Consider the following 25,156-nt stretch of genomic DNA (forward strand, 5'->3'; position numbering starts at 1 on the left):
TTGACGACGGCGGCGACGTTACTTGGCGGCGGCGGGGGCCGGTGGCGGAGGCGGCGGGTCGGCCATGCTGCTCACCGTGTTCTGCCTGCGCCGCGACCGCAGCGAGCTCACCTTCTCCCTCCAGGTGGACGCCGACTTCGAACTCCAAAACTTCCGGGCTCTCTGCGAACTGGAGTCCGGTATCCCGGCGGCCGAGAGCCAGGTCAGGCCCAGCCCGCCGACGGGTCCCCCCTCAAGACCGGGGAAGGGCCCGCTCGTTACCCCCCCCACACACCCCCGCGGTCCCCCTGGGCGGGGAACGGCTGTGTTCCCTCCCACAGGGCCTGTGTCCCCTCTTCAGCCCCCGGGGCCTCCGCCCCGCCGGATCTCGGAGTTTGGGGGTTTTTTTTGGGGGGGAGGGTGTCCATCCCCGCGCCGACCTTTCGGTTTTGAGGAGAAACGCGTCCTTTTTCCCTCAAAATCCTCATATTTCCTCTCAGGAGAGGACTCCGGGTCCCCGATGATTCTATGTCTTACAGGGGTCCCTCCGGGAAAGGTTCGGTCTCCTGTGGTGGAGCTGAACAGGAGAAGAAAATGGGGGGGGTTATTGAGTTTTCAGAGGAATTTGGCGTTTTAATGAGGAAGGATTTGGAGTGAGAGGAATGGGAGTTGGAGAGTGGGGAAGGTGGCAGCCCGCTGTCGCTTCAAACCCAAGGGAATGAGGCTGAAACGTTCAGGAAAGGGTTTATTTATCATATCAAATTCCTGCCCGCATCTGGGGTGGAAAAGGCAAATTGAGGCTTTTTCCCCCCTTTTTTTCTTACAGGTGCAGGGACTGAGCGGTACATCCGCGTGGTTTCCCCCAGCAAAGATTCCCCCTTCCGGCCCGAATTTGGGGCTCGCTTGTCGTGAGCGTGCCAAAACACACAGCAGGCTGCGGCGTGGGGGTGGCTCTCGTCCGTCTGTCTGTCCGTCTGGGCTTTACTCACAGTTTTGAGTTCGGTCCTGCTTTTGGTTTCGGTGGGGTTTTTTTGTGATTTCTACCCGTTTATCAGCGGGGCGACGCGTTGCTGGGCAGGGCGATGTCGGGTCCTTTTCTTGGGGCGCTGGCCACGCCTGGCAGAGTTTGTGGAGTTTTGTGGCAATCACTTTTGCTTCCCGAGCCTTTTCCGCGTCTAAATTAATAAAGTATTTTTCCACTCTAAGCGAATATTAGTCAGCGATGGAAAAACAGCTGAACCGGCAGGCCTTGAGGTGGACGCATTCCCTCCCTGAGCGGGTTCCCAACGCTTCACCCGTGGTGTTTTGCTTTTCTTCTGCCTTTTATTTTGGAAGGAGAGGTTGGTTTTGAGGAGAGGTTGTTTTTTCTACCCAAAGCAGGGGTAGAAAATGAAGGTTAGGTGAATTTTCCTTTAGGGGAAAAACTTGTTTTTTCATAAAAGTGAGATACCGTCTTACCTAAAGGTTTCCATCTGCTACGCTCCAGCAAACCCCCTGTGTCCATGTCACAGCCACCAGCAAAGCACTCAAATTCTACGTCTCCGTGTGGGACGCTGCGAGCACGCGGTGACTTTGATATCTCTGGGCACGTAGAGCGTAAACTCCTCGTCGTCAGCTTTGTCTCCCTTGCGTCAGGGTAACCCACCAGCTCTGGGTCTGGTTTAGGATAATGAGGGATCGCAGACTTTCCTGTTTATATTTTGCCAGGAGATTTTGCTCGCGGAGTTTTGCAATTTTGTTGGCCGCAGGTAACTGGGATCAGTGCTGTGCTTTTTGTAACCACCTCTGCTTCCCTTCTGCTCAGCCATCTGCCATTTATGATCATCTTCCTTCCTTTATTTTAATGTTTTCTAGTCACGTATTTATTGTTCCTTTCTCTACTGTTTCTGTCCAGTGTTTGTGAAGTGTTTTGAGGACCTTCAATAGGGAGAAAGTTATAAAAATACAAGTTATCAGTGAAGCAGCTTTTTGAGTAGAAGGATTTTGCATGCTCAAACCATCCTCCACAAACAGGCAGTATTACGTTTACCAAACTTGGTTGTTTACTGCCGTTTTTCCATAACCGAGGCGTCCGCCGCGTTAAAGGCGTCACGTTGGCTCAAAAGAGAGGTTGAATTTAATAGTAAGGTTTGTGCAGGGTGGAGCGAACCACTGCTGCGTGTGGAGGAGGGTTAATCCCGGTCTTATTCTCTGTTGTTTTGTGAAATTAATTTGGGGTGCTGCAGTTTGGGGTGGAGGCAAATGGGGGGCTGCGAGGTTTCCAAGGGACAGCTGCGGTTGCAAGGCAGGGAGGGTGGCATGAGATAACGGGGATGGCTGTGGTGATAAGAGGAGCTGGGCGAGGAGAGAGGAAATAATTCGCCTTGCTGCGGTTTCCTCCACGCATGGAGGCAGTGGCTTTTCTGGTGAGGGGACAGGGAGAAGAATCATGCTCTTCTGGCAGCGCTGTTATTTCCTTTGTTTTGCTTTCTTTACTCACCGTGCATCTCCTCTCCTTGGCCGCGTGTGGCCTCTTGATTGGGGTTCCTTGCTCCGTACGGAGGTTCTACCCCACGGCTCCATGCAGGATCCAACCGTCGTACAGTATTGGTGCCTGCAGCCCTGCCCAGGTCACCTCTGGAAAAGTCCGTGTCCGGTACCTGGCCAGTGTACAAAAATATGCTACAAACCAGATACTGATTTAATTTTGCTGCAGTTTTTTATTTTGTTTTAACAACAGAGCAGAATGGGTCAAAAGCTTATTAAGCCGTGCTGCTAATGGATGTAGAGTGAGTGCCGGGTGCTTAATTCATTGTGTGAGGTGTTAAGGCCAAACGCTCATAAATCCAATCCCAGCAAGATGACAGAGGTAAAACCTCACTTAAACCGATTAACTTGTCTCTTCCAGCGTGTCTGGGCAGGGAAGCTGCCATTTAAGATTTGCGCGTGCGGTTGGGATTTATTACAAGCTCGCCTTCTCTGTGGGCAGCAGCGTTACTGCGTTGGGCCGGGCAGGACGCGTCCGGTAATGTGAGAGGACGCAGTGGGACTCTTCCCTTCACAAGCTAACCTTTATTATGCCGGTAACGTCTTAAAAAACTTTGGAGTAGAGACTGTGCGCCTTCATATTGGGTGCAAACGGACCTGTGTTTGCTTAGGAAGGGACCCAGTCTGGTGCAATACTGCTGAGGCTTTTAATTGTGTCGTTAATGAGAAGGTAGGAAGCTCACGCTTGTTTCTAATCACATGTTTCTCTAATTCTGATGGCTGTTGTACGTGGTTCTTAGTATTTTTGTTTTTTCTGTCTTGTCTTTGGCACCACCTCTAGTGATGGATCTCTGCTTAGAGAGCATTAGTGGGATTCTGTGTGATATTTCTGAGTTGCTGGAGTAAAGCAGTGAAAGTCTGTAGCGTCTTCCAGACCTTGAGACATGTAGTAAATGTGATTTTTTGGATCTTCTTTTTGGATCTGCTACTTGTGATAGCATCGGGTAGAGCTGTAACCCATCCAGACGAGGGCTGCGAAAGCTTCTCCCACGCGGCTTTGCTAGTCCTGACCTGCAGCAAACCTGTTGTTGCTGAACCGGCCTTTTCCAGACCCAGAGAGACGCGGGTCTTGCTAAACGAGGTGGTAAATGTGAAATTCGATCGTATGCCAGATGAGTTTAGGCTGAGTTCTCCAGTGCTTCTTGCTTTGCATTCCTGCCAGGGGTAGGAGGCTATTGAACCCATCTGCCTGGTCTCGTTGCACTCCGATGAAGGCACAGAAACCTTAAAGTTTAGCAGACACCGTTTCTGGGAACTTTCCTTCCCGTAAAGCACTTCTTTATTTGTTTTATTAATTTTTTTTGCTTCCTTGTAATTTAGGACTTCTGTAGATACTACAGATCTAATGTTAACAGAAACGTTCCCATGGCGATTATGCATTTTTATCTCAATGCGTTTTTACATTTAATCGTGCAGACCCCTTGTTAAGTCAGATTATTGTAGTAGAAAATGATGTGACTTTGTGTTTTATAGTCAAAAGAAGTTAATTCCCCACCGTGGACTGACTGCAGTCTCGGGAGTGGTGTCTTTGGGTACTGAACCTTTGAGTCTAGATAGAGTTACGTCACTGAAGTACACTGGAAATCACTGAGCTAATCATTGAAGTCCCTGTAAAACTGGTTATTCTGGGGATCCGTGTTGTGGGAAAAGGCAGAGATCATGCATATTGGACTGGATCATCCATGGATCAATCCTGATCCACACTGCCCGCATGTATGCGGTCAGCCTTTGGTCAATAGGTGCTGACTCAGGGGAAGAGAACACTGTAGAAGATGGGCTGTGACTTGTGTAATCGTAGAGACTGGATTCGGGAAATGTGTAGCAAACAGCCCTGGTGCAAGGCTTGCTTTCCTGCAAAAACCTTGGCCTCTAATTAAGAGAGACCAGCCCTTCTTTGAGACCTTGGGTTTCCGTAAGACCAACTCCGTGTTGTTGTCCAACCACTTGTTGAGGTGTTTGCGTGCCTGAGGTAGAGGTGCTTTGGCAGGGCCTGCCCGTGCCTGTGGTGAGAACGGCATACCTTCCCTTCTGAAGCTTGAGATGGGTCAAGAGGATTTACCGGAATGCTTTCCTAACATAATAAAAATTTCAAAAAAAGCAAGATGTTGTCCACTTTGTCACACGCACTGTTTTTCATTGTGCTCTCTCCATGAACAGATCGTCTATGCGGAGCAGCCTCTGACTGACAACAACAGATCTTTGGCCTCCTATGGCTTGAAAGATGGGGACGTGGTGATTTTGCGACAGAAAGAGACCATAGAGCCACGGCCCTCCATCCGTTTCCCAGGTGAGAAAGGATTTGTGCTAACTTTTGCTCTGATTATCCAAAGATCTCGGTGTTTATCAGACACCAACCCCATCCCCTGTCAGTCTCCTTCAGTACCGTGCTATGCAAAACATTTTGGAAGGAGAGTGGCTAGGGAAGAGGCAGGGGGCTTTTAAAATTTGCTAAAGGGCTTGTTATTTAAGGGGATTTTGTATTCTAAGGAAGCAAATACCATTTTATTGTTGTTTTGGGGAAATATGGAGAAAGTGAGGAAGGTAACTGATTCAGAACAGCAGTTTTTGTAAAGGTGTGTGAATTTTCATACGACCGCCAGTTCCCTTTCTGCTTGGTGTAATGGCGCAATAAAATGCGGCCTGTGTGACTCGGACGCATTAAAAGGCTGTTGCAACGTGCGCTCTGAATCCCTGCTGTGACAAATACCCAGAGAAACAGCATCTTGACAAACCCAGTTCCACAACTGTGTGTACATGCAAAAGACTCCTTGGATAACGTCTCGGTGGAGCCCTGCTCCTCTGTCCTGCCTTCTAGCAAATCCCCTTCATAAAATATCACTGGAAAAGAAGGTGCTGCTGGCTGAGAAGGGCGTGGGAGTGTGGCTTGAGGTCTTCATCCTCCTGTCTCAGCTGGAGGATGGGTACCTGCAATGCAGGTCTGCAGAGATGTTACTTTTTTCTTTTTTTTTTTTCCCCCTGCTTTTTTTTTTTTTTTAATCTGAGGGATTCAGAAGTGCATTAGAGACACTGGGTTTAGCCTTGCGATCCCTCCGTGTGGTATTCAGTTTTGTGAAGCTGGAAATAACTAGTCTGCGATTCAGTAAGTGCATTTCAGGGGATAAAAAATGGGCCAGATAAAAGGCTAGACCAGTTACATAAATAGGTGCTAGCATTCCTAACCCAGTAACCTGAGTACGTGGCCGTGCTTCCGACACAAATTGCTATTCACAGAATCCAGTCTAATACTGTAGCATTAAGAGTGGCTTATCCTTCCCGTGGTTTTTTTTTCCACTGCATTTTTCAAGCAGAGTTGTAAATGTGAAGAGGGACGCATCTGACCTCTTTTTTTCCCCGTGAAGGTCTGCCGAGGATAGACTTCAGCAGCATTGCGGTTCCTGGGACATCCACTCAGCAGCATCAGCCACCAGCACAACGTCTTCGCCCATCACCTCCCGATGCACCTTCGTTCCCTCAGGGTTTGGACAATCCGGCGCTGCTACGGGAGATGTTGCTTGCAAATCCCCATGAGCTGTCCCTGCTGAAGGAGCGCAATCCGCCCTTGGCGGAGGCGTTGCTCAGTGGAGACCTTGGTAAGTTGGGTTTTTAATCTGCGGGAGGTGGTTTTAAATCTGTTTGAGCTCAGTTCTAATCAAAGGCAACCACGGGGTTTTAACTAGCTGGGATGTTCGCTGCCAGCTCACTGATGATGCTGATAAAAGGTGCTGGTTGGGAGCACTTGAGGCAGAATTCCTCTCCTTCTAACAAAACCATTTCTGGCAAGTTGGGCATATTTCTCCCGCTTGGCGGCTTTAGTATCCTCTATCCCCTGTTTTGAAATATCAGATGGACAGATTAGTCGAGTTTCTGTGAAGATGAGTGGCTCAGCTCCCAGTTTTTCTGCTAAGACTCCCTGAATGCATGTTTTCCAATAACGGTGGTGTGTTTGCTGCATCCCAGAGCCAGTACGCCATGAAGCCAACTCTGTCCATAATGGTTGGCTGCTATGGAAGCAGACATCAGAGAGGGAGAGGAAAAGGAAGAAGCACATAGTGTCTTTAGGGAGCTTTTCCAATAGAAATAGTCATAAACATTTAAATCTTTGTTCATCTTGAAAGCGTTCATGTATTTTGAGCACAGTTGAAGCCTAGCACTGTGTCCTTCCCTTCCTCTGCAGGTGAGTGGCTGCCATTGGTCCCTCATTCTTCACATGCTGAAAGCTTTGAACTCTAGTGTCCTTTCAGTATGAAAACAGAGTGGTGTTTTGGGCAGTGGAAGACGTGCTTCTAAACCTCTGCAAGACGTTTAGTTTAGGAAATAAATCCTGTTGAGTTTGGGAAAATGAGTGAAGAGGAGGAGCTTCTAGCAGGAGGCTTTTTTCCCACTTTCAAGGTTACATCCTAGTGATTTCTCTCAATCAAAGGAAGCTAGAAAGGAACTTGCATGGACATTGTTGCCCAATTTAATTTTTTAATTCTGACTTTAGCTCATATCCAGAGTTAAAACCACGTCCTTTGCACTTCCAAGCTTTTTCACACCTCTTGCAGGCACCACATCCATAGTGCAGGTTTTTTTCCTGTCACGTTGAGAGAGAAGATGTGCTGTTGTTGGCAGAAGAAATGAGAGGTTAAGCCCAGGACACCCAGAGCTGGCTCATCTGCTGATCTGTCTTGTCTTGTTGTGCGCATTAAACCTCGCTTGGGGTGTGCATTTTTAGTCCCAAGTGGCCGCAGCAGGCTCTCAGGAGGAAGCAGCGTTTGATCTGGTTATGCTCTCATCGTTCTGTACTGCTCCTGTTGGTATTTGGGCACAGATCCAGTTCAGCTCTGGCTCCAATGCCCGAATATACACATAGATACGTGCCATGTGACGGTGCTGGATGCACCGCGAGCACTTTAGAAGGCACCTGCTATACACAAACCTAATTTAAAAAAACAAACAAACAAACAAGAAAACATACCCAGTGCCTTCCTGAACATGTAACAGCCTTTGAGCCAGAGAGCTTCTTCATGGGGAACTGCATTCCTGGAAGTAAATCCCCAACCTTCTGCGTTTACAGAATTTAATTTATTGCCAAATCCTTTTGGGAATGTACATGATCAGATCCAAGCAGTAAAAATCAGCCAGAGGCCATCCAAAAAAGTGGGGATCTAAAATCTGTGTTCTTAAAATGTACAGCTAGGCTTTGTAAAGCAGGTGTCTGGATTTCAGTGGTAGGCCTTCAGCTGTAGGGAGTATAATGGCTCTGTGCCTATGTTGCTTGTGTTTGAAGTCAGTTTTGTTGTTAGCCTTTATATGTCTTCAATTTTGCGTTTGCTCTTTGCTGGATCTACAGGCTGTTATTTTACTGGGGATTGCTGAGTGTAAAACGTGATGGACTTTGCAGGCTGCCCTTGCAGATGGGCTGTCTTACCGAGAGCTAGGAAATCACGCTTCTCTCTCTGTCTGTAGCTTTTCAAAACACACGTGTGCTCAAGCCTCTCACTTGAATTGTGCAAGTTCTGTAGTCCTGATTTCTGCTTTGGGTCTCATTTATCTGCTGGTTTTGCAGCTGTGGTTTTTTTAGAGTATTGTGTAGGCAATTCTTGCTGCAATGGACAAATGATTTCCTGTTCTAATAGCAGCTCTTTGTTTTAAATATTGTTGTCTTCGTGTTTTTTTCGTTTTTCTTCCATATAAAAATGTATGCACAAGGAAATTGAGTGCGATTGTGCTGAGTATGGATAGCAGGCACAAGGAGAAGGAGCTCTGTCCAGTTGCTTTTCATCTCGGCAGGTACCCAAGTTTGCCACCGATGCCTTGAGGTCCATCCATGCTGCCTTGGGATGAAGCCTTTTGTGCCTGTGCTGCTGAGTCTACCCCTGAGTGCATGCTGGCATAAAAAGAAGAGTTTACTGTGCCAGAACTTGATTTGTAAGAGTAATTTCCAGTAAAAAGCATTTCTGTATCTCCTTGTTGCTGCAGAGAAGTTCACCAGGGTATTGCTGGAGCAACAGCAGGACCGAGCCCGGCGGGAGCAAGAGAGGATCCGACTCTATTCAGCTGACCCTTTTGATCTTGAGGCACAGGCCAAGATAGAAGAAGATATAAGGTAGCAAACCAAAGTCACTTGCAGGCTTTGGAGCTCTTCTACTGCTTTTTTTCTACAGGATGCTTCCATCCATGATGCTTTTTCCTTAGAGGATGCAAGGAGTGTGTTTAGATCCTGTCTTAAGATGCTTGCAGGGCAATGAGCCACCTTTGCTTGGGGGAAGGTTGGGAATCGGGGATGTGTAGGCACACCCCATCCTTTAGATGTGTCCAGTTGAGCACCGTTGGACAGTGCCACTGTCCGTCTGTGGTGTCCCAGAGCTGTCTAAGCTGGTCTACTCTGGAACAAGAGCACTTGTGGAAAGCACTCAACCAAGATCCTCTCCAGAGGTGGCACTTGGGTGTCTCAGGCACGTTTTGAACTGGAGAGCTGGGCCTGTGTTAGTCTCTAAGCTGAGCTCTGCACAACTACGTGGTGTCCTTTCTCCCAGCTGCCTTTGAGATTTGGTTTCACGTACTGCTAATTGTTTTGTGTCTTTGGCTGATTCCAGACTCTGAACATCTCTGCTGTCAGATGTTCTGTAGAAATAGGGTCTGCTCAGCAGTGCTCGCTCTCTCTTGCTGTCTTCCAAATGTAATTGCATTGGGCTGAGGCTTGATTTCTTAAATTCAGTGATAAATCCTTGAGTCAGAACACGACTGATGTTTTTGTCCCCAGTAAAGAAATGTCTTTGTGATACAGGCTCATGGTTGGTCATAACCAAAATTCATTTGTGAGAAGAGTCATTCTGGCGTTACGACTGACAAGGTGTTGGTGCTGGATAAATGCTTAGCTTAGCAATGCAGAAAATTCTACGCTTGTGGATAGAAAACATTGCTCAGAGGCATAGGAGCGCTTTCTGTCTTCCATAGACAGGGGGACAATAAAGGTGACATGCCCAACGCTGTGCAGCTGTTAGGGAACAGTCTGGGCATCTAGCAGTCCCCGGATTTCACGCCCTGCTTCGTTTCTCTGAACTCCTTGCTTAATTATATGCGCTCTGCCCAAGATTGATTGGAAGCTATTGCAAGCATTGTATTCTTTTGAGACACGTCTCTGCCCTTCAAGTGTATCTTAGGGGAGAGTGTCGAGCACAGAGAAAACAGAGTAATGGATTTGACAAGAAAACAAACTGAAATACCACTGTATATACAATTTAAGTTTAAATAATAGAAGACGGAGCAGTGTGTGGCGCTCTGTTTCTCAAGTATACGAAGCGGGACAGACAGTAGGGTGCTTTAGCTCCCAAGCGAGCCAGGTCTTGGATGCTGTTAGCTGTTTTCCTCCCCCACCAAGAAACCACGTCTGCCCACCTTGTTGTGGGAAGGCTACCACAGTACAGAAGGTGGGTAACAGAGGAGCTCAGGGTTTTTCCCCTTCCCCTACTGAGCAAGAAAAATGAAGTGGCATCAAAATTGGAAGCCCTTTTCCCTTTTTTGTACATAAACCTATTTTGGATACAGTCACTACGGATACCCATCACTTCCAAGATTACTGTGGGGCCGTGATGGGCTTCTCGATGAGCGTTTCTTCTGTAGGCTTGAATTTGCACCAAGGGTGTGTGTTCACAGTGGTATTCTCACTGCGGTTTTGCTTGTCTCCCTCCCTTCCTTCGCCTGGAAAAGGAAAGATACCAGGGAAGCATTGGAGGATTTTAATGTTCAGCTGCTGTGTGGGATTCCAGTGTTGTAGCTACTGGCAACATCTTCATTGTGTGCCCTCAGCCCTTTATTTTAGAGTGACTAATAAATACGCAGGTTTCTCGCTCACAAGTTCTTCAGGTTAACTCTGTGGTGACAGCTTTCTGTTGCAAACAGAAGGTCGTCCGGTGCTGTAGTGTAAGTTAGGCAGGGTGTTGGAAGGAACAGTCTTCGTGGCTGCTGGGGAGTGACTTGGTGTCTCTGGATTAAGCCAAGATCATTACTAGCAATACCCCTGCTAAGAAGCCTATGTTTAGGTAACGGAGCAGTCTTTGTTGTGGTTTAAACGTGCTGTTTGTAAGGTGAGCTGCAGCGGGTGGGATTGCCAGGTTTGTTTGTAAGTCGGAGGGATGCTTATAAGATTCGGCTGATGGAAGGTCTGATTTTTCTCTCTCTTCTCTGTTAAATTCAGGCAGCAAAACATTGAAGAAAATATGACGATAGCAATGGAAGAGGCCCCCGAGAGTTTTGGCCAGGTGGTGATGCTGTATATTAACTGCAAAGTCAACGGACATCCAGTGAAAGCCTTCGTTGACTCAGGTGAATTGCCCCCATTTTCCTCCCTTTGCAATTTCCCTCACTGAGGGAGGACAGTAAATGCTCCAGAAGTTTTGCCCAAAAATTCCATAACAAGATTTTGAAGCACCCAATTAAAACCAAATTGTTGAGAGAAGGAGCGCGCACAAGTGCTTGAACACCCCCAGATCAAGGCTCCTGGGAAAATTTCTGGGGTCTGGTGGCTGCAGTGCCAGAAAAGTCACTGCCACATGTGCGTCTTATCTCATTTTACAGATGGGGGGCATTTTGCATGCCTTTAATGCTGTGCTTCCCATCCGCAGCCTTAAAGGGAAAGTACTTGGGGTTATTCCAGCTCGACAGTAATACCCACTTGACTGTCAGTGCTGATCTGTGCGTATACAGTCAATTCAACGCAGCGGGATTCACAGGAAGCCTTTATGCCCTGATGCAGCATCGTTTCCCAGCAAGATCTTAAGCCCTTCCAGGAAAGAATTTTAATTTCTGATGAGCTGTCAGGATTTAACACAAATTCTGTTGCTGGTAGGTGCCCAGATGACCATCATGAGCCAAGCTTGTGCTGAAAGGTGCAACATAATGAGGCTGGTAGATCGGCGGTGGGCTGGCATTGCTAAAGGTGTAGGGACGCAGAAAATAATTGGCAGAGTGCACTTAGGTAAGTACTGACGTTCTTCTTGGGGAAGCTTTAGCAGCGGTTTGACTGCATTTCCTGCAATCCTGGCACCGAGGTGTGTGTGGTTTAATGTTGAAAGCTCCCACAGAACAAAATAAAAGTGCATATGTAATATGTTCGTTTTGTCTCGGGCACAGTAGTCTGGCTTCTGTCTCATTTAAGGGTTTTTTTTTTTAATGGAATTATCTTAACACTTTTAGGCGAGGGAGTCCTCGGCTCAGAGGATGTGTTTGCGTGCAAAAAATGGGGCTAATGTGCAGTAGTCCCTGGGGCTTGCACAAGGCTAGATTTTCTGTGACCAAGTCAGTACGTCAGAGCTCTGGTTTCAGATTTACCCAGCAGGTTTGTGCAGACCTTTCCCAGGAGATCGAAGAGCAGAAAGCAGATGTGTTCCGCCATAACATTGCGAGGTGGTAACTTCTCTCCCTTGCATTTCAGCTCAGGTCCAGATTGAAGGGGATTTCCTGGCGTGCTCCTTCTCAATCCTTGAAGAGCAGCCCATGGACATGCTTCTAGGACTGGATATGCTGAAGAGGCATCAGGTATCTTTTGAAACAGTTACTGGCTCTTCCAAGTTAAGTGCTAAGTGCAACAGAAATGCCATGCCTGTGAACTTACTAGGATTTTTCTGGAGAGAGTTGATGGTGGATTATCTTCCAGCCAGTTACGAAAGAAGTACATATGCTGCGTACATCACGGATAGCTCTAGGGTGTCTGGTTGCTCCCTGAAGGTTTTTTTGCTCTCATCAAAGATGCTCAGAGCTTTCCAGCTGAATGATTTATTACAAATCAAGTCATTCGGAGCCCTTTGCTTTTAGCTGATGCTCTTGGTCTGCTTTGCTTAGCTGCTGTGAGCTATTGCCATTGGAAATGAATTGTTTAACCTTGTTTCTCCTTTTTTTCTGGGAATTGACTGGCTCTTACGCAGGCCACTGATGTCTCGATGCTCTTTCACAGTGTTCGATTGATCTCAAGAAGAATGTACTAGTGATCGGCACAACTGGCTCGCAGACCACTTTCCTCCCAGAGGGCGAGCTCCCAGAGTGCGCCCGGCTGGCTTATGGGGCTGGTCGGGAAGACGTGCGGCCGGAGGAGATTGCAGACCAGGAACTAGCAGAAGCAATACAGAAGTCCGTAGAGGAAGCAGGTACCAGGAAGAGCCCAGTTGAAATATTAATCTGCATAGTTTTCTTGCTGTGTATCAGGATGTCTGTCAGCATTCTCTTCTCAGCTCCTAGGAGATACAGCATCAGCGAGGAAATGTTGGAGAGAAAGGGGCTTCTATTCTTGCTCGTCGCCTCTAACTGCACTTCTCTTCCTTTCTGTACAGCAAAATCTGTCTGCATGAAGCCATTTCGGGGGTGCTTGCTGTTTAATTTGCACTCTCCTTGCAACTTCCTACCTGCTCTGGTTTCTTGGACTTCGAAGGTGTGGAGATTAACGGTTGTCTTTGGGTCGAGTTGTAGTGCGTAGTCAGGGGCACGGTTCGGTTGTGTGATATTTTAGCAGCCTCGTGTAAGCACGGCTTTGTGGAGGCTTCCGCAAATCCTGTTCTTAATAGCTGCAGCATATAAAAATAGAGGAGCTAAGTATAAATCTCTGGACAAAAATTCATGACAGTTTTTAGAAATAGTACTATTTCAGCATTTTTATTTCTTAGAATGGTGCTTGTGCCTTTGGAAGGTGAATTGCTTCTCTTACTGAAGATTACTGTTGCTCCAGATTTCAAAAGCAGCAGCTAAATTCACATCCTAATGTATATCATCCGCCTTAAATGTGATCTGCAAAGAGAATTTTCACCCTCCCCGTAGTTTTGTTCGCTGTGCCTCTGGAAGCCATGAGCTGCGCAAATGCAGACTGACTGGGCTATGGAAGGTTTCGGTAGCTGCGAAATTTAGTTAAGTGGAGATGCCAAAATAGCTGAAGGCTAAGCCATGAGCCAAACTGTCTGAAACTCAGCTCTTCTGTTTAACTCCTCCCTTAACTTCAGCATATGCTTTTGACTAAAGGAAAGCTTCATTATTTTTTTTCCCCACTATTACAGTCAAGCTATGAATTCCTTTTCCAAAACTTTTAAAGATAACATTTTATGTGCAAGTGCTTTGTAGAGACTTTTGAGTTTTACTGCTAATTTTTCCTCTGAAAGCATGCAGTAAGATTCTGCTTCGCACACACATGCAAAACTCTTTGTCAGGTCATGTTTAAGCCACTAAAGTTGATTTCTTCAACATTTTGACTCCTCTAAGACTGCTCAAGACTCTAGCATGCCCGTATTTAAAATTGAAGTGTGATAACCAGATTTAAAAATATATATATATATATAAAAAACCAGTTGTAAGGCACTGAAATTTTTCTTTAACGCTTCCCAATTGCTGCTTGATAGTCCAAAGAGTGAGCAGTGACTTTCTTGCAAATAATGAAGTTGTTTACATTAAGGGGAGCATGGGACTGCACTTACTGATCTCTTTGACCAATTTTCTTCCATTCTAAGTTTTTCAGGGATGTATAAACCTTTTAAAGCCAAGTTTGAATGCTTGTTACCTTTAAGTTGAAGCAAGTAGAGAGAAACACACACATAGATTTGACCTTGCCCTTGTCAGGTTTTGACATAGCTAAAGGTCGGACGTGGTAGCTTGGGCTCATGTCTCTTCACATAAGCTGGCAGAGAAAACGTGCAGATGTAAATATTCATTCTTTTCCTGTCAAAACTTGGAGCCTGATGAAGCTTGGGTTGTTTTTTGCAATATCTCTCCATTTTGGATGACACTTTGCAGACATCGTAGTTGGTTGGACTTAGTTCTCTGCTGAAAGGGTCGAATAAAAAACAAACCTCGGCCCAAAATATATGTCTTTACGATAAAAGCATTTTAGTCCAGAGCTTTAAAATGAAAAGCGCCTAAAATGACTTAAATCAAAGCTGCTTATATGCCAATACAGTTCTAAAGACCACGTGGCTTTGTTCAGGCTGATCAGCAGTCTGCTGTTCTCCATTGACGCTGAGCCCTAGAGGAACGTAAAAGATTTATGAGACTAGGAAATCCATTTTGTGCATTCACTTAATGCTTGTAGAACACCCGTGCACAAAACTAAGGTAGGCCTTGTTTAGATTCGCCTGTGTGTAAGTCTTAGACGTATTACAAGCCTCTGGCTCGCAGGCTGTATCCTAAGATGTCAGAATATTAACGTATACCCTCTTTCTCTCTTACGACACTACTCGTAGCTGCTAGGTGGTACCAGGAAAACCAAGTGAAAGAACAGGAAACTAGAGAGGGAGAGAACATAATGCAGGACCCAGGAAGCTTCCTGCAAGGCCTGTGTTCTTTCAGAACAGCTTGAATTTTTGCTGCCTTCTGGCAGATGGTACAACAGAAGTCGCTGTGTACATCTGCAGGCTATTAAAGTTCTTCTTTTGAATGTACCTGGATTATTCTTGAGCTTTGCTTAATCCCCCGAAGCCCACTTTAGTGAGCCTCATGATTTCTGTCAGCTGGCTTGCTGGTGTTTCAACACCTACGGAAAAGTGGCTGAGGTGTTAGTGGAGTCCTGGTGTGTTTTACTGTGATCTAGATCCTCCACTTCATTTACGGCTGCTTGCTTGCTCTTTTCTGCCAATACGCAGTTGTTTTCCCCACCGCCACTGGGAAACTCGGTGATAGTGGAGGATTTAGCAACAAAACTACAGCTGCTTTAGGAAGAAGTGTATTCAGGTAGTTTACCCCATATACAGCTTTTCATCCAGACAGCCTCGATGTAAGAAAGGTGCTGCCACCGCATATGCAACTCAGGTTTTTCCTAATATAGAGAGGAATTTATCCCCGATGGTGCACTTTGTGGAGAAGAGTTTGTTCCCGGTGTTAGCGGGATCTGTATCCTTGATGGGGCTGGGATTCGGCTCCTGGAGATACCCTGGGAGGAGGGTGACAGTGGGTCTCAGGAGGATGAATTGGCAGGATACCAGCTACTTCTGCTGTCTAAATGACTGCAAGTCCCTGGCATGTTTGATCAGACCCTTATTACCGATCCACTGAGGCAAAAGACAGTTCTGCTTCTTCTCTCAAGGATTGGTTTGGGAGCAGAGAGCGTGAACGTCATCTTACTGCGTAGAAACAGAACAAGAAGCCTCTGGTTTTCATCTGTATCCTGTGTCACAAGCCTCTCTGCACCCTTCTGAAAGATGAGCAGTCTGAAAATCTGCAGGATAATTCTGGCTTCTTAATACTCTGGCATCGCCAAGTTGTTGCAGCTGCATTAAGACCAGATGTGCAGCCAACAGAAGGAATTGCTCTGTGCAAGGGCTGCTGTATTTTATACCAAAGCGTATCGATCAGACGTGTGGTATTGCAGCATGGAGTACTCCGTTTTTATTTGACAGAGAATAAAAGAAACAAGTAGCTGAGGTGAAAAAGGCAGATGACTTCTATGTAGTGGAACTTAAAGGAAATCCTGGCTGCACATGTGAGCGTGGTTAGCTGCCCCCAGTGCACCTGCGTATCTGTAAAAAGAGAGAGACTTAAGGTAAAATGGGGGTATATATTTAAGACCGCTGAGTTTGGAGGCCTCTGGGAAGGGAAAGGGAATTAATCTGGATCGCTGTTTGGATATCTGACACTGGACAGAGTAGGGCTTTAATGGAAGAACAGGCGCTCATACAGCAAAGGTCATGTTAGTGATTTAACGAGAGCGTGAGAGCTGATACATTAGCAAGATTAGACTATTAGCAAGATAAGTTCACTTATTTAATCTGTCCTGATAACAAGACCCAGTGTTTGGTACCGCTGATAGAGATCTGCAATTCATCCGTTCTCCATGTGGAGAAGGAAGCAGCGAGCCAGGTTTGATGTCTGGCTGTCTCTTCCTTCGCTTTGCTTTTCCCAGCCTCGGGCAGCAGTTCCTTTTGGGGCTTTCTGCCTTCCACCCTTGGATCTTTACCGCTTCCCTTTTGCAGCAAGCTGATGTTTGCTCACCGTCTCCTCCCCATGATGCCACTAGCCATCGCAAGGCGATAGCTGCTGGGAGCACAGTCCAAGACTTGTGATGCCCTCTTAATTCTCATTTCCCTGAAACATGGCTCCTGAATGTCTTCAGCTGTACAGAGAACAAACCAGTACAGTGCTAGACACGTGCCTTGTGCTGAGTATATTTTATCAAGTGTGTGGTATCACCCACGGAGCACTCTGCAGTGAGATAGTACAGAACAGCCTTTAAATTGTTCTCCAGCAGTGTTATTTTTGACTTGACGTAACAAATTTCCCAGACAGAACTCCTTCTGGAAGGCAATGAACGTGAGGAGCTCCTGCTGCTTGCATGCTGTCTTGATGGACAGCCGGGAGGGGAGCTGTGAGGTTGCAGGACAATAACCGTGCATGGGGTGTGCTCTGAATGCTAACACAAGTTTGCTGTGTTTGTTTCCTAATCCAAACAGAACGTCAGAAGCCTTGATGCATGTAGTGTGTGTTTACTGCAGCTGGAGTGGGCCACAGACCAGGTATTTATAGCCATTGGTTTGTAAGTTTTTCGCTACTACAGTGAAAAACAGTGGTTCTCATGTCCTAACTACTTCTTTCTTTCTGTTTTCTGTTAGAGAATAGTGACAAAGAAACTACCTCACTGGAAATGCCCTCGTTACCAGCTTCTGATGGGTTTGAAAATCCAGTCCAGTCTTCGGGACTAAATTCCAAGATCTGTAATCCCACAAATAAATTACTTGATCGTTCTGTCTCTGCCCCTGCTTCAATTTGCTCATCCGAATCTAGCCTCGCAGAGCCCATTGATCCTAGAGCCGTCAAGTCTTTTGAGTCTTCAACTGAATGCCGGATAACCCCAGAAAAAGAACATCCTCTCTTACTACAGCATCTTTCCAATAACGCTTCCTTGGCAAATAACGACCCTTCTCCCCAGACAGGGGAGGTAACCTGTTGCGATCCAGCTTGCCTTTCACAGAAGACACTCAAAGAAACATTTATTGCTGACAGTCTAAAGGAATGTAATGCTAAAGAACAAGACCGTGGTCAGGAACATCCTTTGGAAGTGACAAAAGAAAATAGTTTGGCTGACACTGCTGCTAAGCATGGGCAAAATAAAGATGTCTGTCTGTCTTCAGAACAGGAGCAAAAGCATGAGCTTCCCATAGACACCCATCAGACGTGCAAAGAACCAGAGAAGGAACATCTGGAGAAGCAAACTGAGACAACTGACCCAGAACCTCCTTACCATGTTGGTGGGGTTGAGAAACCTGTTGTGGAAGAAGCCAGCCAGCTGGAAAATCCTCCTACAGAAATGAGAGGAGATGGACTGGAGAAAGCAGGTCCTTCCGGTGCAAAAGGGAGTATCCGAATGTCAGCCTCCTGTAGCCATATGCATGTGGAAGCCTTCATGGAAATAGATGTAGTTGAGCAGTCTGTAGCTGAAGCGCACAGCTCGACGAGCGAGCAGAAGCGACAGGTTGAGAACAGAAGCGTGTCTGACCTGAACTCGGACACTGTCTCTATGGAAGTGGAGTCGCTGAAGTCTGTATCCTCCTTGAGTGATCTGCTTTCCACTGGTGATCTCCCCCACTCTAAAAGCACTAGTGAAATTCCTGTAAAGCATAACGAGTTGTCTGATTTGGCAGCTGAAGACAGGCCTTCCCCCTCCAGCATCCATCAGCCAGACACGGATCCAGGAAGACCTTCAGATGAGCCATGTTTCTCTCTAGCATCAGCCTTGAAAGAGCTGCACAAGCTCTTGGTTATCAGTCGGAAAGGAGAATGTAAAAGCCTTGCCTCTGAAGAAGTCTCTCAGCTGGAAATGGTTCACAGAGAGCCAGCAGCACAGCAGCAGGGGCTTCCTGACGATGAGCAGAAAGGCTCAGATCCAGCCAGCCAGGAACAGAGTTGTTCCTTCTATGAGATGAGGTCTGAAGGTGGAAAAGCAGAGGGGAAACAGCCTTGTGATTCTGGCATGGAAAACATCAGCGTTGGGTCCGTCAGACACATGCAGTCAGCTCTCGCAGAAGGTGTTTTAGAGATTCAGAAGTTTTCAGGTAAGAGCGATTTGGTCGTGGTGAATTCTGCAGCGACATCTGACCAGCAACAGAGCTCTGAGCAGGCGGAGGTTTTGGCAGAAGGTTATCGGAGTCCAGCTAGTCCGACTTTGGAGCAAAATGCATCTGTTTCCACTAAACCTGCTTTGGATGAAGGTGCACCTCGAGATACTCGGAGCATGCTCGCTGGAGCACCTGGGAGAAGCAGCGGTTCTGCTCCTGAAGGTCCGTGGCCGTTGGGTGGGTGTGAGGAACCACTGCTGATCCCACTGGCTGGCTCTACTGGACTTACCTCAGGTGCTTCTCCACCACATGCTTTTCCTGCAGCCGATGTTGATCGGATCCTCGGCGCTGGTTTTACCACACGGGAAGCTCTTGAGGCTTTGGAACGAGCAGATGGAAATGCAGATCTTGCTCTTCTCATTTTGCTAGCCAAGAGTATCGTCGTTCCTACGTAACCATGGAAGAGGTAGCTGACTGGGGTGTCTCTTCTTTCAAAGAACGTATCTAAATTATACACCATAATGTACAAGCAGAATGTTGAGCCAGATTTTTTAATTATTTGCAGCCAAAGTAACTTATCTCTTCTGTTTCACTCATTAGGTTTGGCCTTTTAAAAGAAAGAAAGCGTCCTAGCATTGTGTGGACAGGATAGCTTTTAATTATGCATATTGGATAAAAATTAATGGTTTTATTTAAATGTACAATTTTAGAGTAAGCTCCAATGTTACGAATAAAAAGCAGAAGCCATTAAGATCACCGCCCTGTCCAGCGCAAAGCAGATTGTGAAGTGAATTGACCGTGCGTACGTGTGCACAGGACAGGAGGTGCACACTGAGTTCGGTATGGTGCAGATGCAAAACGGCGCTTGTCCGAACGGACTTTGTGGATTTGTTTTAGCTCTCCTGCGCTTTGTAACCCAATATCCATCTGTGACGCTGATGAAACTATTATGGCAGCTACTAAAGGTATGTAGATGCCCACAGGCGTGTAACATTTTACAAGAGGAGCGAGGGGTGGAGGGGGTTTTCGGAAGCGTGCGCTTTTTGTGTGTGCACGGGGAAGGCTGATGCCTATTTTTGCCAAACCCTTTTATGCTCTCGGGCCAGTGCGTTCAAGTTTACAACATGGGGATAGAAGAAGGGAAAGGGATAGAATTTGGTGCTACCAAACTTAAGAGACGTTTTAACTTATTTGAAGATGTGCTGGTATTAATTGTTGGGGGGGTTGGGAGGGAGGGGGAAAAAGGAGTATTTCACTTTTCTTTTTCTAGCCTTGCCCACATCATGTTTCCCCCATACAAAAGAACAAGCTCAACCACTAAGGCAAAACCTTAACGGTGAAATTGTTGAACAAACCAACCGTGTGTTACGGCTCTTAATCCCCCTCTGCCCCTGGAAGAATGAACTGTTTCAGTGGATGCATCCTCTACGCACCGAGCGGGGATGTGATCAGAAGAATGAAGAAATCTGCTTTGCACTAGTTTATCTCGATGTTTTGGGGATGATCAGCCTCTCGGCTGTGGAAATGCAAACTGCAGAAAGCCTGTAGCGGCTGGTGGGGTACTAATTTAATACCTCTTAAAGAGCGAGGGCTCCCCAATAGGGTTTATGAAACAAATGCACTGACGTGGCTTCTGCATTATAACCATCGTGGCCTTCTGGGAAGTCCCTGGTGAGTAGCCCGCATGATGAGGACTCACCGACGCTGTGCTCTAAGAAGCCCTTTCCAGATGCTTTTTTTTGGCGGGGGGATGAACTACTTTGTGATGCTCTGCAGAGCCCCAAAATGCTGTTGGGGCTGGGGAAGAGGAAGGAAAGCGTGGCTGAAACATGATACCAAATTTAAAGTAGGAACTTTTACTTGGTCCCACTTGCAAATCTCCAAAGTGGCTTTGTGTCAAGTGTTCATCTTGAGCTTTCTGCTTTGAGCTAAACCTGAAGTGATGGGTCAGCAGTGGCTGGAAACATGTTTTTGTTCATGGCTTTCATTTGTTATCATTGTCTCAGGCCTGTGTTCCTGGTGTTGTGTTTTCCCTGTTGCTTAGCAGATTTGCCTACGTGCATGCTAGGCTTTTTTTCATGCAGAATGACATTTAAAAAGAACACAAATTGGGTTTCATCTGTGAACTTGCAGGAGTTTCTGAAGTCAGTGAGTGGTGGTTGTCAGATTTTTCTTAGATGCTTGGGCAGCCAGGAGATCCTTTAGAAAAACTAAGAGCTTTAAGGCATTCCTCTATCTGTCAAATGGAGCTTCTGCATGAGCTGTGACCGTACCAGCTAGGCCTGAGGCTCCCGGACACATTTTGCTTGCACCCCACTACTTGTGATGCCAGCAGCAGGCGTTGCTCCATGCGTATGTAGGAAGCAGTGCTTGGCTGTTTGGGGAGCCCTTGGTGGAGCAGCATCGAGTAATTCACTTGAGGCTCTGTTTAAAATTAGTTACTGAGGCAAGACTACAGCTTTATGATCTTTACCGTGTGGGTGGTTGGTATTACCCCTGCTGAAGTTTTTTTAAATATTCTCCTTACAATGAGCACCTCAAATCAGCAGAAGCCCCATCTGTAAAGGGTAGTGCTCAGGCTGGTACAGGAGTACAGTGTCATCAGATCTCTCTCTAGAAGCCTTAGGAAATAAGATAGATTAGACCCATTCCCATCTGCATCTGGTTTGCTATCAAAAGCAGCAACAAGAGTGAAGCTCCCAGCTCTCAGATCCAGAGCCTCCTCCATCTAAACAGCTGAATCTGCTCCCGATTCGCACCACGGGTCTTGGTGAGGTGGTCCTGGGAGCAAGCCCCTGTCCGGTACGCAGATACCAGCCCTCTTGGATGCACGAGAGCTGAATTTGTGCCCTCAGCCAGCAGGTTCATCTACTGCCAGCTACTTGAAGCACCAGATGTTAGCCATTCAATGTTATACCCTTTCCGTATTTACACTTTATGTTTTTAGAAGCAATTGCTAATAGCTAGACGAAGTACCGCTGCTTTGCACCAAACTGGTTAAAGGCTCTAGTTTTATGGCCACGTTTACTTAGACTGCATATACAGAATTTACGCTAGAAAAGCTTTAGAGCATCAGCCAACTTGCTTCAATGCTCAGTTTTATTGTCAAATATAATTTTTGAAATCTGCCCTTCTGCCAAAGCTGTACTGAAGCATTTATCAATAGTGCTAGAATTTCCTGGGTAACTTTCTCTGAACTGCTAGAAACAAAGCCTGACCCCCCCCCCCCAACTGATAAATACTTTTAAAACTAAGTTGGTCCAAGCCTGGTGATTTAAATCTCTTCATTTCAGAGCCTTGCCTTGAGTGAATGGCTACGTGCTGCTAAATTAGAGAATGATGTTTTTAGGAGCAAGATTTATGTTGGAGAAAATCTGGGCAGTCGTGAGTATTTAAGGTTAAAATAAAATGTAATAGAACACACGTTTAGCAAACACTGTCTAAAAGTTGTCTTGTTTTAATGTGCCTGTGTGTCCTCTCCGCTGTATGCACACATCCTTTAGCAATCCCTTAACTTGTCTCTGTGCTTACCTGGCCCACAAAGTGGGAATACTTCTATTTAGGCAGGGATGGCAGACTGCCGCAGCTTGTTGGCTAGAGCAGGGGATAAAGTTAACGCCAAAAGCTGTTCAGGTTTCCAAGGAGCCATGTACTCCGCCCTAAAATAAGGCTTTTCACTCTCTTCTCTTCCCCCTCCTCGTTCATCAGTGCTCTAGTGTACTAATGTCACATCAGCTTAGCAAAATAATTTCAGTGTGAAAAATCCATCTATAGAGACTAAAGCAACACTTGGAAGCTGCTTCATAAAGATGCCAGCGCCTGTGGGGACCCTTGTGGGTCTGTAGAGCTCGTTTCCAGGTGTTTCCTGAAGCCACTGTGGTCACGTACCTTGCTGTTGGTTTCTGAGATGTATTCTTTTCCTCAAAGACGCTGAATGAATTTATTTGGCCTCTTGCTGTTTCTGTACGTGAGGCTCTAGGTGAGTTTAGAGGTGATGTTTAGTGAAATACCGACATCTGAAAGTTTCTGGGCACAGATAATTCTGACAAGAGGAGGAAATATTTCCTGGTGATGGAAACGTTTACCTGCTGCTGAACAAAGCTGAGCAACGCTGCGTTATCGTGACAATCTCTGCCTTGTTGCTACGTATGTTCAACTTTCTACGTAGACACTTGGTCTCCAGGACTGTTAACCTTGTACCTCCTAGATATGTTCCCTTCTTTCTGTCTTTGCCTCTCCCTCTTGCCGTCTCCTTTCCTCAAAAGTAGCAATATTTAAGTGTACTTGCCGAATGCTTAACTTCCAGATAAGTTTTCTTTAACACACTATGCCATTTACAAATAAAAAGAGGAACAGACCCTAGAGGTTTCTTCACCAGACTTGGACTTCTTGCCAAACGGCTCCCCAGAACTCTTAACATGAATTCAAAGAGGAGAAATCAAGAGGTATTTTTGCCTGCCTCTCTCAGAAGTCAGCTTGGGAAATGGGGTTGGTTTCGTGTCCATCATTCCCTTCTGAAGCGTTCAAGAGATTTCTTCCTGCACTGTGTAGACGAGGCTTAGTCCGTGATCCAAATGCCTAGCGGTTTGGGTTACTCTTTGACTGATGCTTTTTAGCTTAAGAGTTTTACAAACTCACTTAAGGAACTTGAGGGAATCAATACTCAGGAATCCTAAAGCTGGTTGCGTTTGTGTCATTTACTCTTCTGGGCTGAACATACCGCGGTTGTCCTCGCGGGTGGCTGAAGGGAGGAGTGGTGGTGGAGTCATCAGAGAATGAGATGTGGTTCTGCCCAAAGTAATACACACTTGATTCTTTATTTTTGATTTTTGGGTGTTGTTTTTTTTTAATATTGGGGGACTGTTTATCAAGAAAATTGATGTGTAAAAAAAAAAAATTTGATATTTAAAAAATGAATAAACACTTTATCATAATGTTGCTTGATTGGTCTGTCTGTGTTTCTGAGGTCTGCACTCAAATCCTTCTCTGGCTTTTTTTTCCAAAGCAAATAGAATTTCCTTAATGAAAATGTTACCATTTTGAACATAAATGAGTGGAAATCGGTGGTTAAAATTATTCCAGTTGGCAGGGCCTGAGAACAGGCATGAGAAATTCATGTATTCCCCTTCTACGGTGATGGGCTGTTGAATCCTTCAGGCATTTATATCCCTGGAAAGCTCATCACAGTTTTAGTTATTTCTAACTTTTTTTTAAGTCCCATTCTCTTAGTGTTGCGTAATAAAACAGGTTTTGGAAAGAGGGAGCAGAGGATCTTCCTCCTCTGAAACATAACCCTAAGCAGCAGCATGTGTCTCATGGAGCAGTAATTCCTTTTTCATATCTTGAAAAATATGCACTTTTTCTTGAGACAAACACTGAGTTTTTGACCATTTTAAATCTCAGATATCCAGAGAGCAGTCAGTGTTAGTACCAGATGAGCAGAGACACCCAAAAACGTGAAGGGTTATGAATCAGTCACTCTGACGAAGGACTTCTTGGGCAGTGGTTTCCTCTTCACATGTTCAAGCTCTACACGTGATGCTGCTGTCACTATTATAGCTGAGTTATGTCATTAAGGCAGGAGTTAATTAGGAGGGCGAGAAAGGGGAAGGTTTTCACGTGTGGGCTGCTGCGGCCCCATTCGTACATCAGGCAAAACGTTGGTTGTGATTTCTCCTGCCGGGAGACGATTTAAGGACTAAACACTCTGTTTGAAAACTATTTTGAGCACTTGGGCTTCGTCTGTTCTGCTTTCTGAAGATGGTTTTCTTTTGGTACTGTATACAAGTGCAAATTAATGATGCTGTTACGGTTGTGTTCACGTTTGGGATTGTCGCAGTCTGTTTGAATGGGGGCATTAGCACTTTTAAATCTGCAGCCCCTTATATGGCCAAAAGAGGTTCAGACCCTATGTAATAAATGTAAAGCTTACTGCAAGTTGGTGTGCTTTCCTTGGTTCTCTTTTATGGATGCTTTAGGAGCAGGACGAGGGACCCCCCAGAGGTTTAGAGTTTAAAAATGACAAATGGAGGTGGGTTTTTTGAGTAGTCATGTGGGTGCAGAGGCTGCATGAAGAGCAGGTGCTGGATGCAGAGAGGTGAGCATTGCATCATACCACTTCCTGCATCAGAATCGTTTTGAGAAATAGTCAACAGAAGAAACGGGACTGAGCCATTGCTCGTAAATCCTGCAGTGCCACTCACATAGGTCCACTGCCTTGTTTCTCTGCAGTGTCATGGTTTTAGCACGTGCCTGGTGGTGCTTTTTGGGCAGGTTTGTCACCAGAATGGGATCTGAGAAATGCTGCTGGCCAGCCTGGCTTTTGATTCACTCTGGCCTTAGATTGATTCTCTGTTCTACCTCCTCCTTCCCTGGGGGTACACTGGGGGTGAAGGACCCCCTCGGAAGCGTAATCGCTCCACTATGACATAATTGTCTCTGACAACCAAGCTCACTAATTACAAGGTGCTGTCATGATTGCCAATCATTGCCAATTGCGTTGAGTCACGCAGACGAGGATGTGATTGGTTGGTGGTTGAAAAATCCCTCACAACAGCAGCTGCCAAAGGAGTGTGTAGTTCCAAGTCCCTTTGTTAACAAATGAAAATAGGAAGCATTTTAAAAATCAAACATTTGTGCCTGGTTGTGAA

At 46.1% G+C, this 25,156-nt stretch overlaps 1 protein-coding gene across 5 annotated transcripts; it reads left to right on the forward strand.

Annotated features, from left to right (window-relative positions):
- On the forward strand, positions 1 to 23,445 carry DDI2 (DNA damage inducible 1 homolog 2). 5 transcript variants are annotated; one of them, XR_008580096.1, is made up of 10 exons: positions 1 to 202; positions 4,663 to 4,792; positions 5,865 to 6,095; positions 8,467 to 8,593; positions 10,685 to 10,812; positions 11,336 to 11,464; positions 11,921 to 12,024; positions 12,440 to 12,629; positions 17,064 to 19,471; positions 19,777 to 23,445. XR_008580096.1 is itself a non-coding variant. In XM_054849592.1 (10 exons), the coding sequence occupies exons 1-9, from the start codon at positions 65 to 67 to the stop codon at positions 18,959 to 18,961; spliced, it is 3,075 nt and encodes a 1,024-aa protein (XP_054705567.1). In that variant the 5' UTR covers positions 1 to 64; the 3' UTR covers positions 18,962 to 18,972; positions 19,107 to 23,445. The 5 variants fall into 5 exon arrangements, 4 of the variants coding, with proteins under 4 accessions (XP_054705567.1, XP_054705568.1, XP_054705569.1 ...); XM_054849592.1 differs by having other exon boundaries at positions 17,064 to 18,972; positions 19,107 to 23,445; XM_054849593.1 differs by having other exon boundaries at positions 17,064 to 18,972; positions 19,217 to 23,445.
- Positions 23,446 to 25,156: the final 1,711 nt, after the last annotated feature.

Source organism: Grus americana, chromosome 21 (genome assembly GCF_028858705.1).
Source record: "Grus americana isolate bGruAme1 chromosome 21, bGruAme1.mat, whole genome shotgun sequence".
Classification (NCBI taxonomy): Eukaryota; Metazoa; Chordata; class Aves; order Gruiformes; family Gruidae; genus Grus; species Grus americana.

What these genes read in the sequence shown, in the direction of transcription:
- DDI2 (XM_054849591.1), top strand. Translation starts at nt 65, where the DNA reads ATGCTGCTCACCGTGTTCTGCCTGCGCCGCGACCGCAGCGAGCTCACC. An exon ending in GAAAGCCTTCGTTGACTCAG is followed by an intron (nt 10,813 to 11,335) that starts GTGAATTGCCCC and finishes TGTTGCTGGTAG; the next exon opens with GTGCCCAGATGACCATCATG. An exon ending in AATTGGCAGAGTGCACTTAG is followed by an intron (nt 11,465 to 11,920) that starts GTAAGTACTGAC and finishes CTTGCATTTCAG; the next exon opens with CTCAGGTCCAGATTGAAGGG.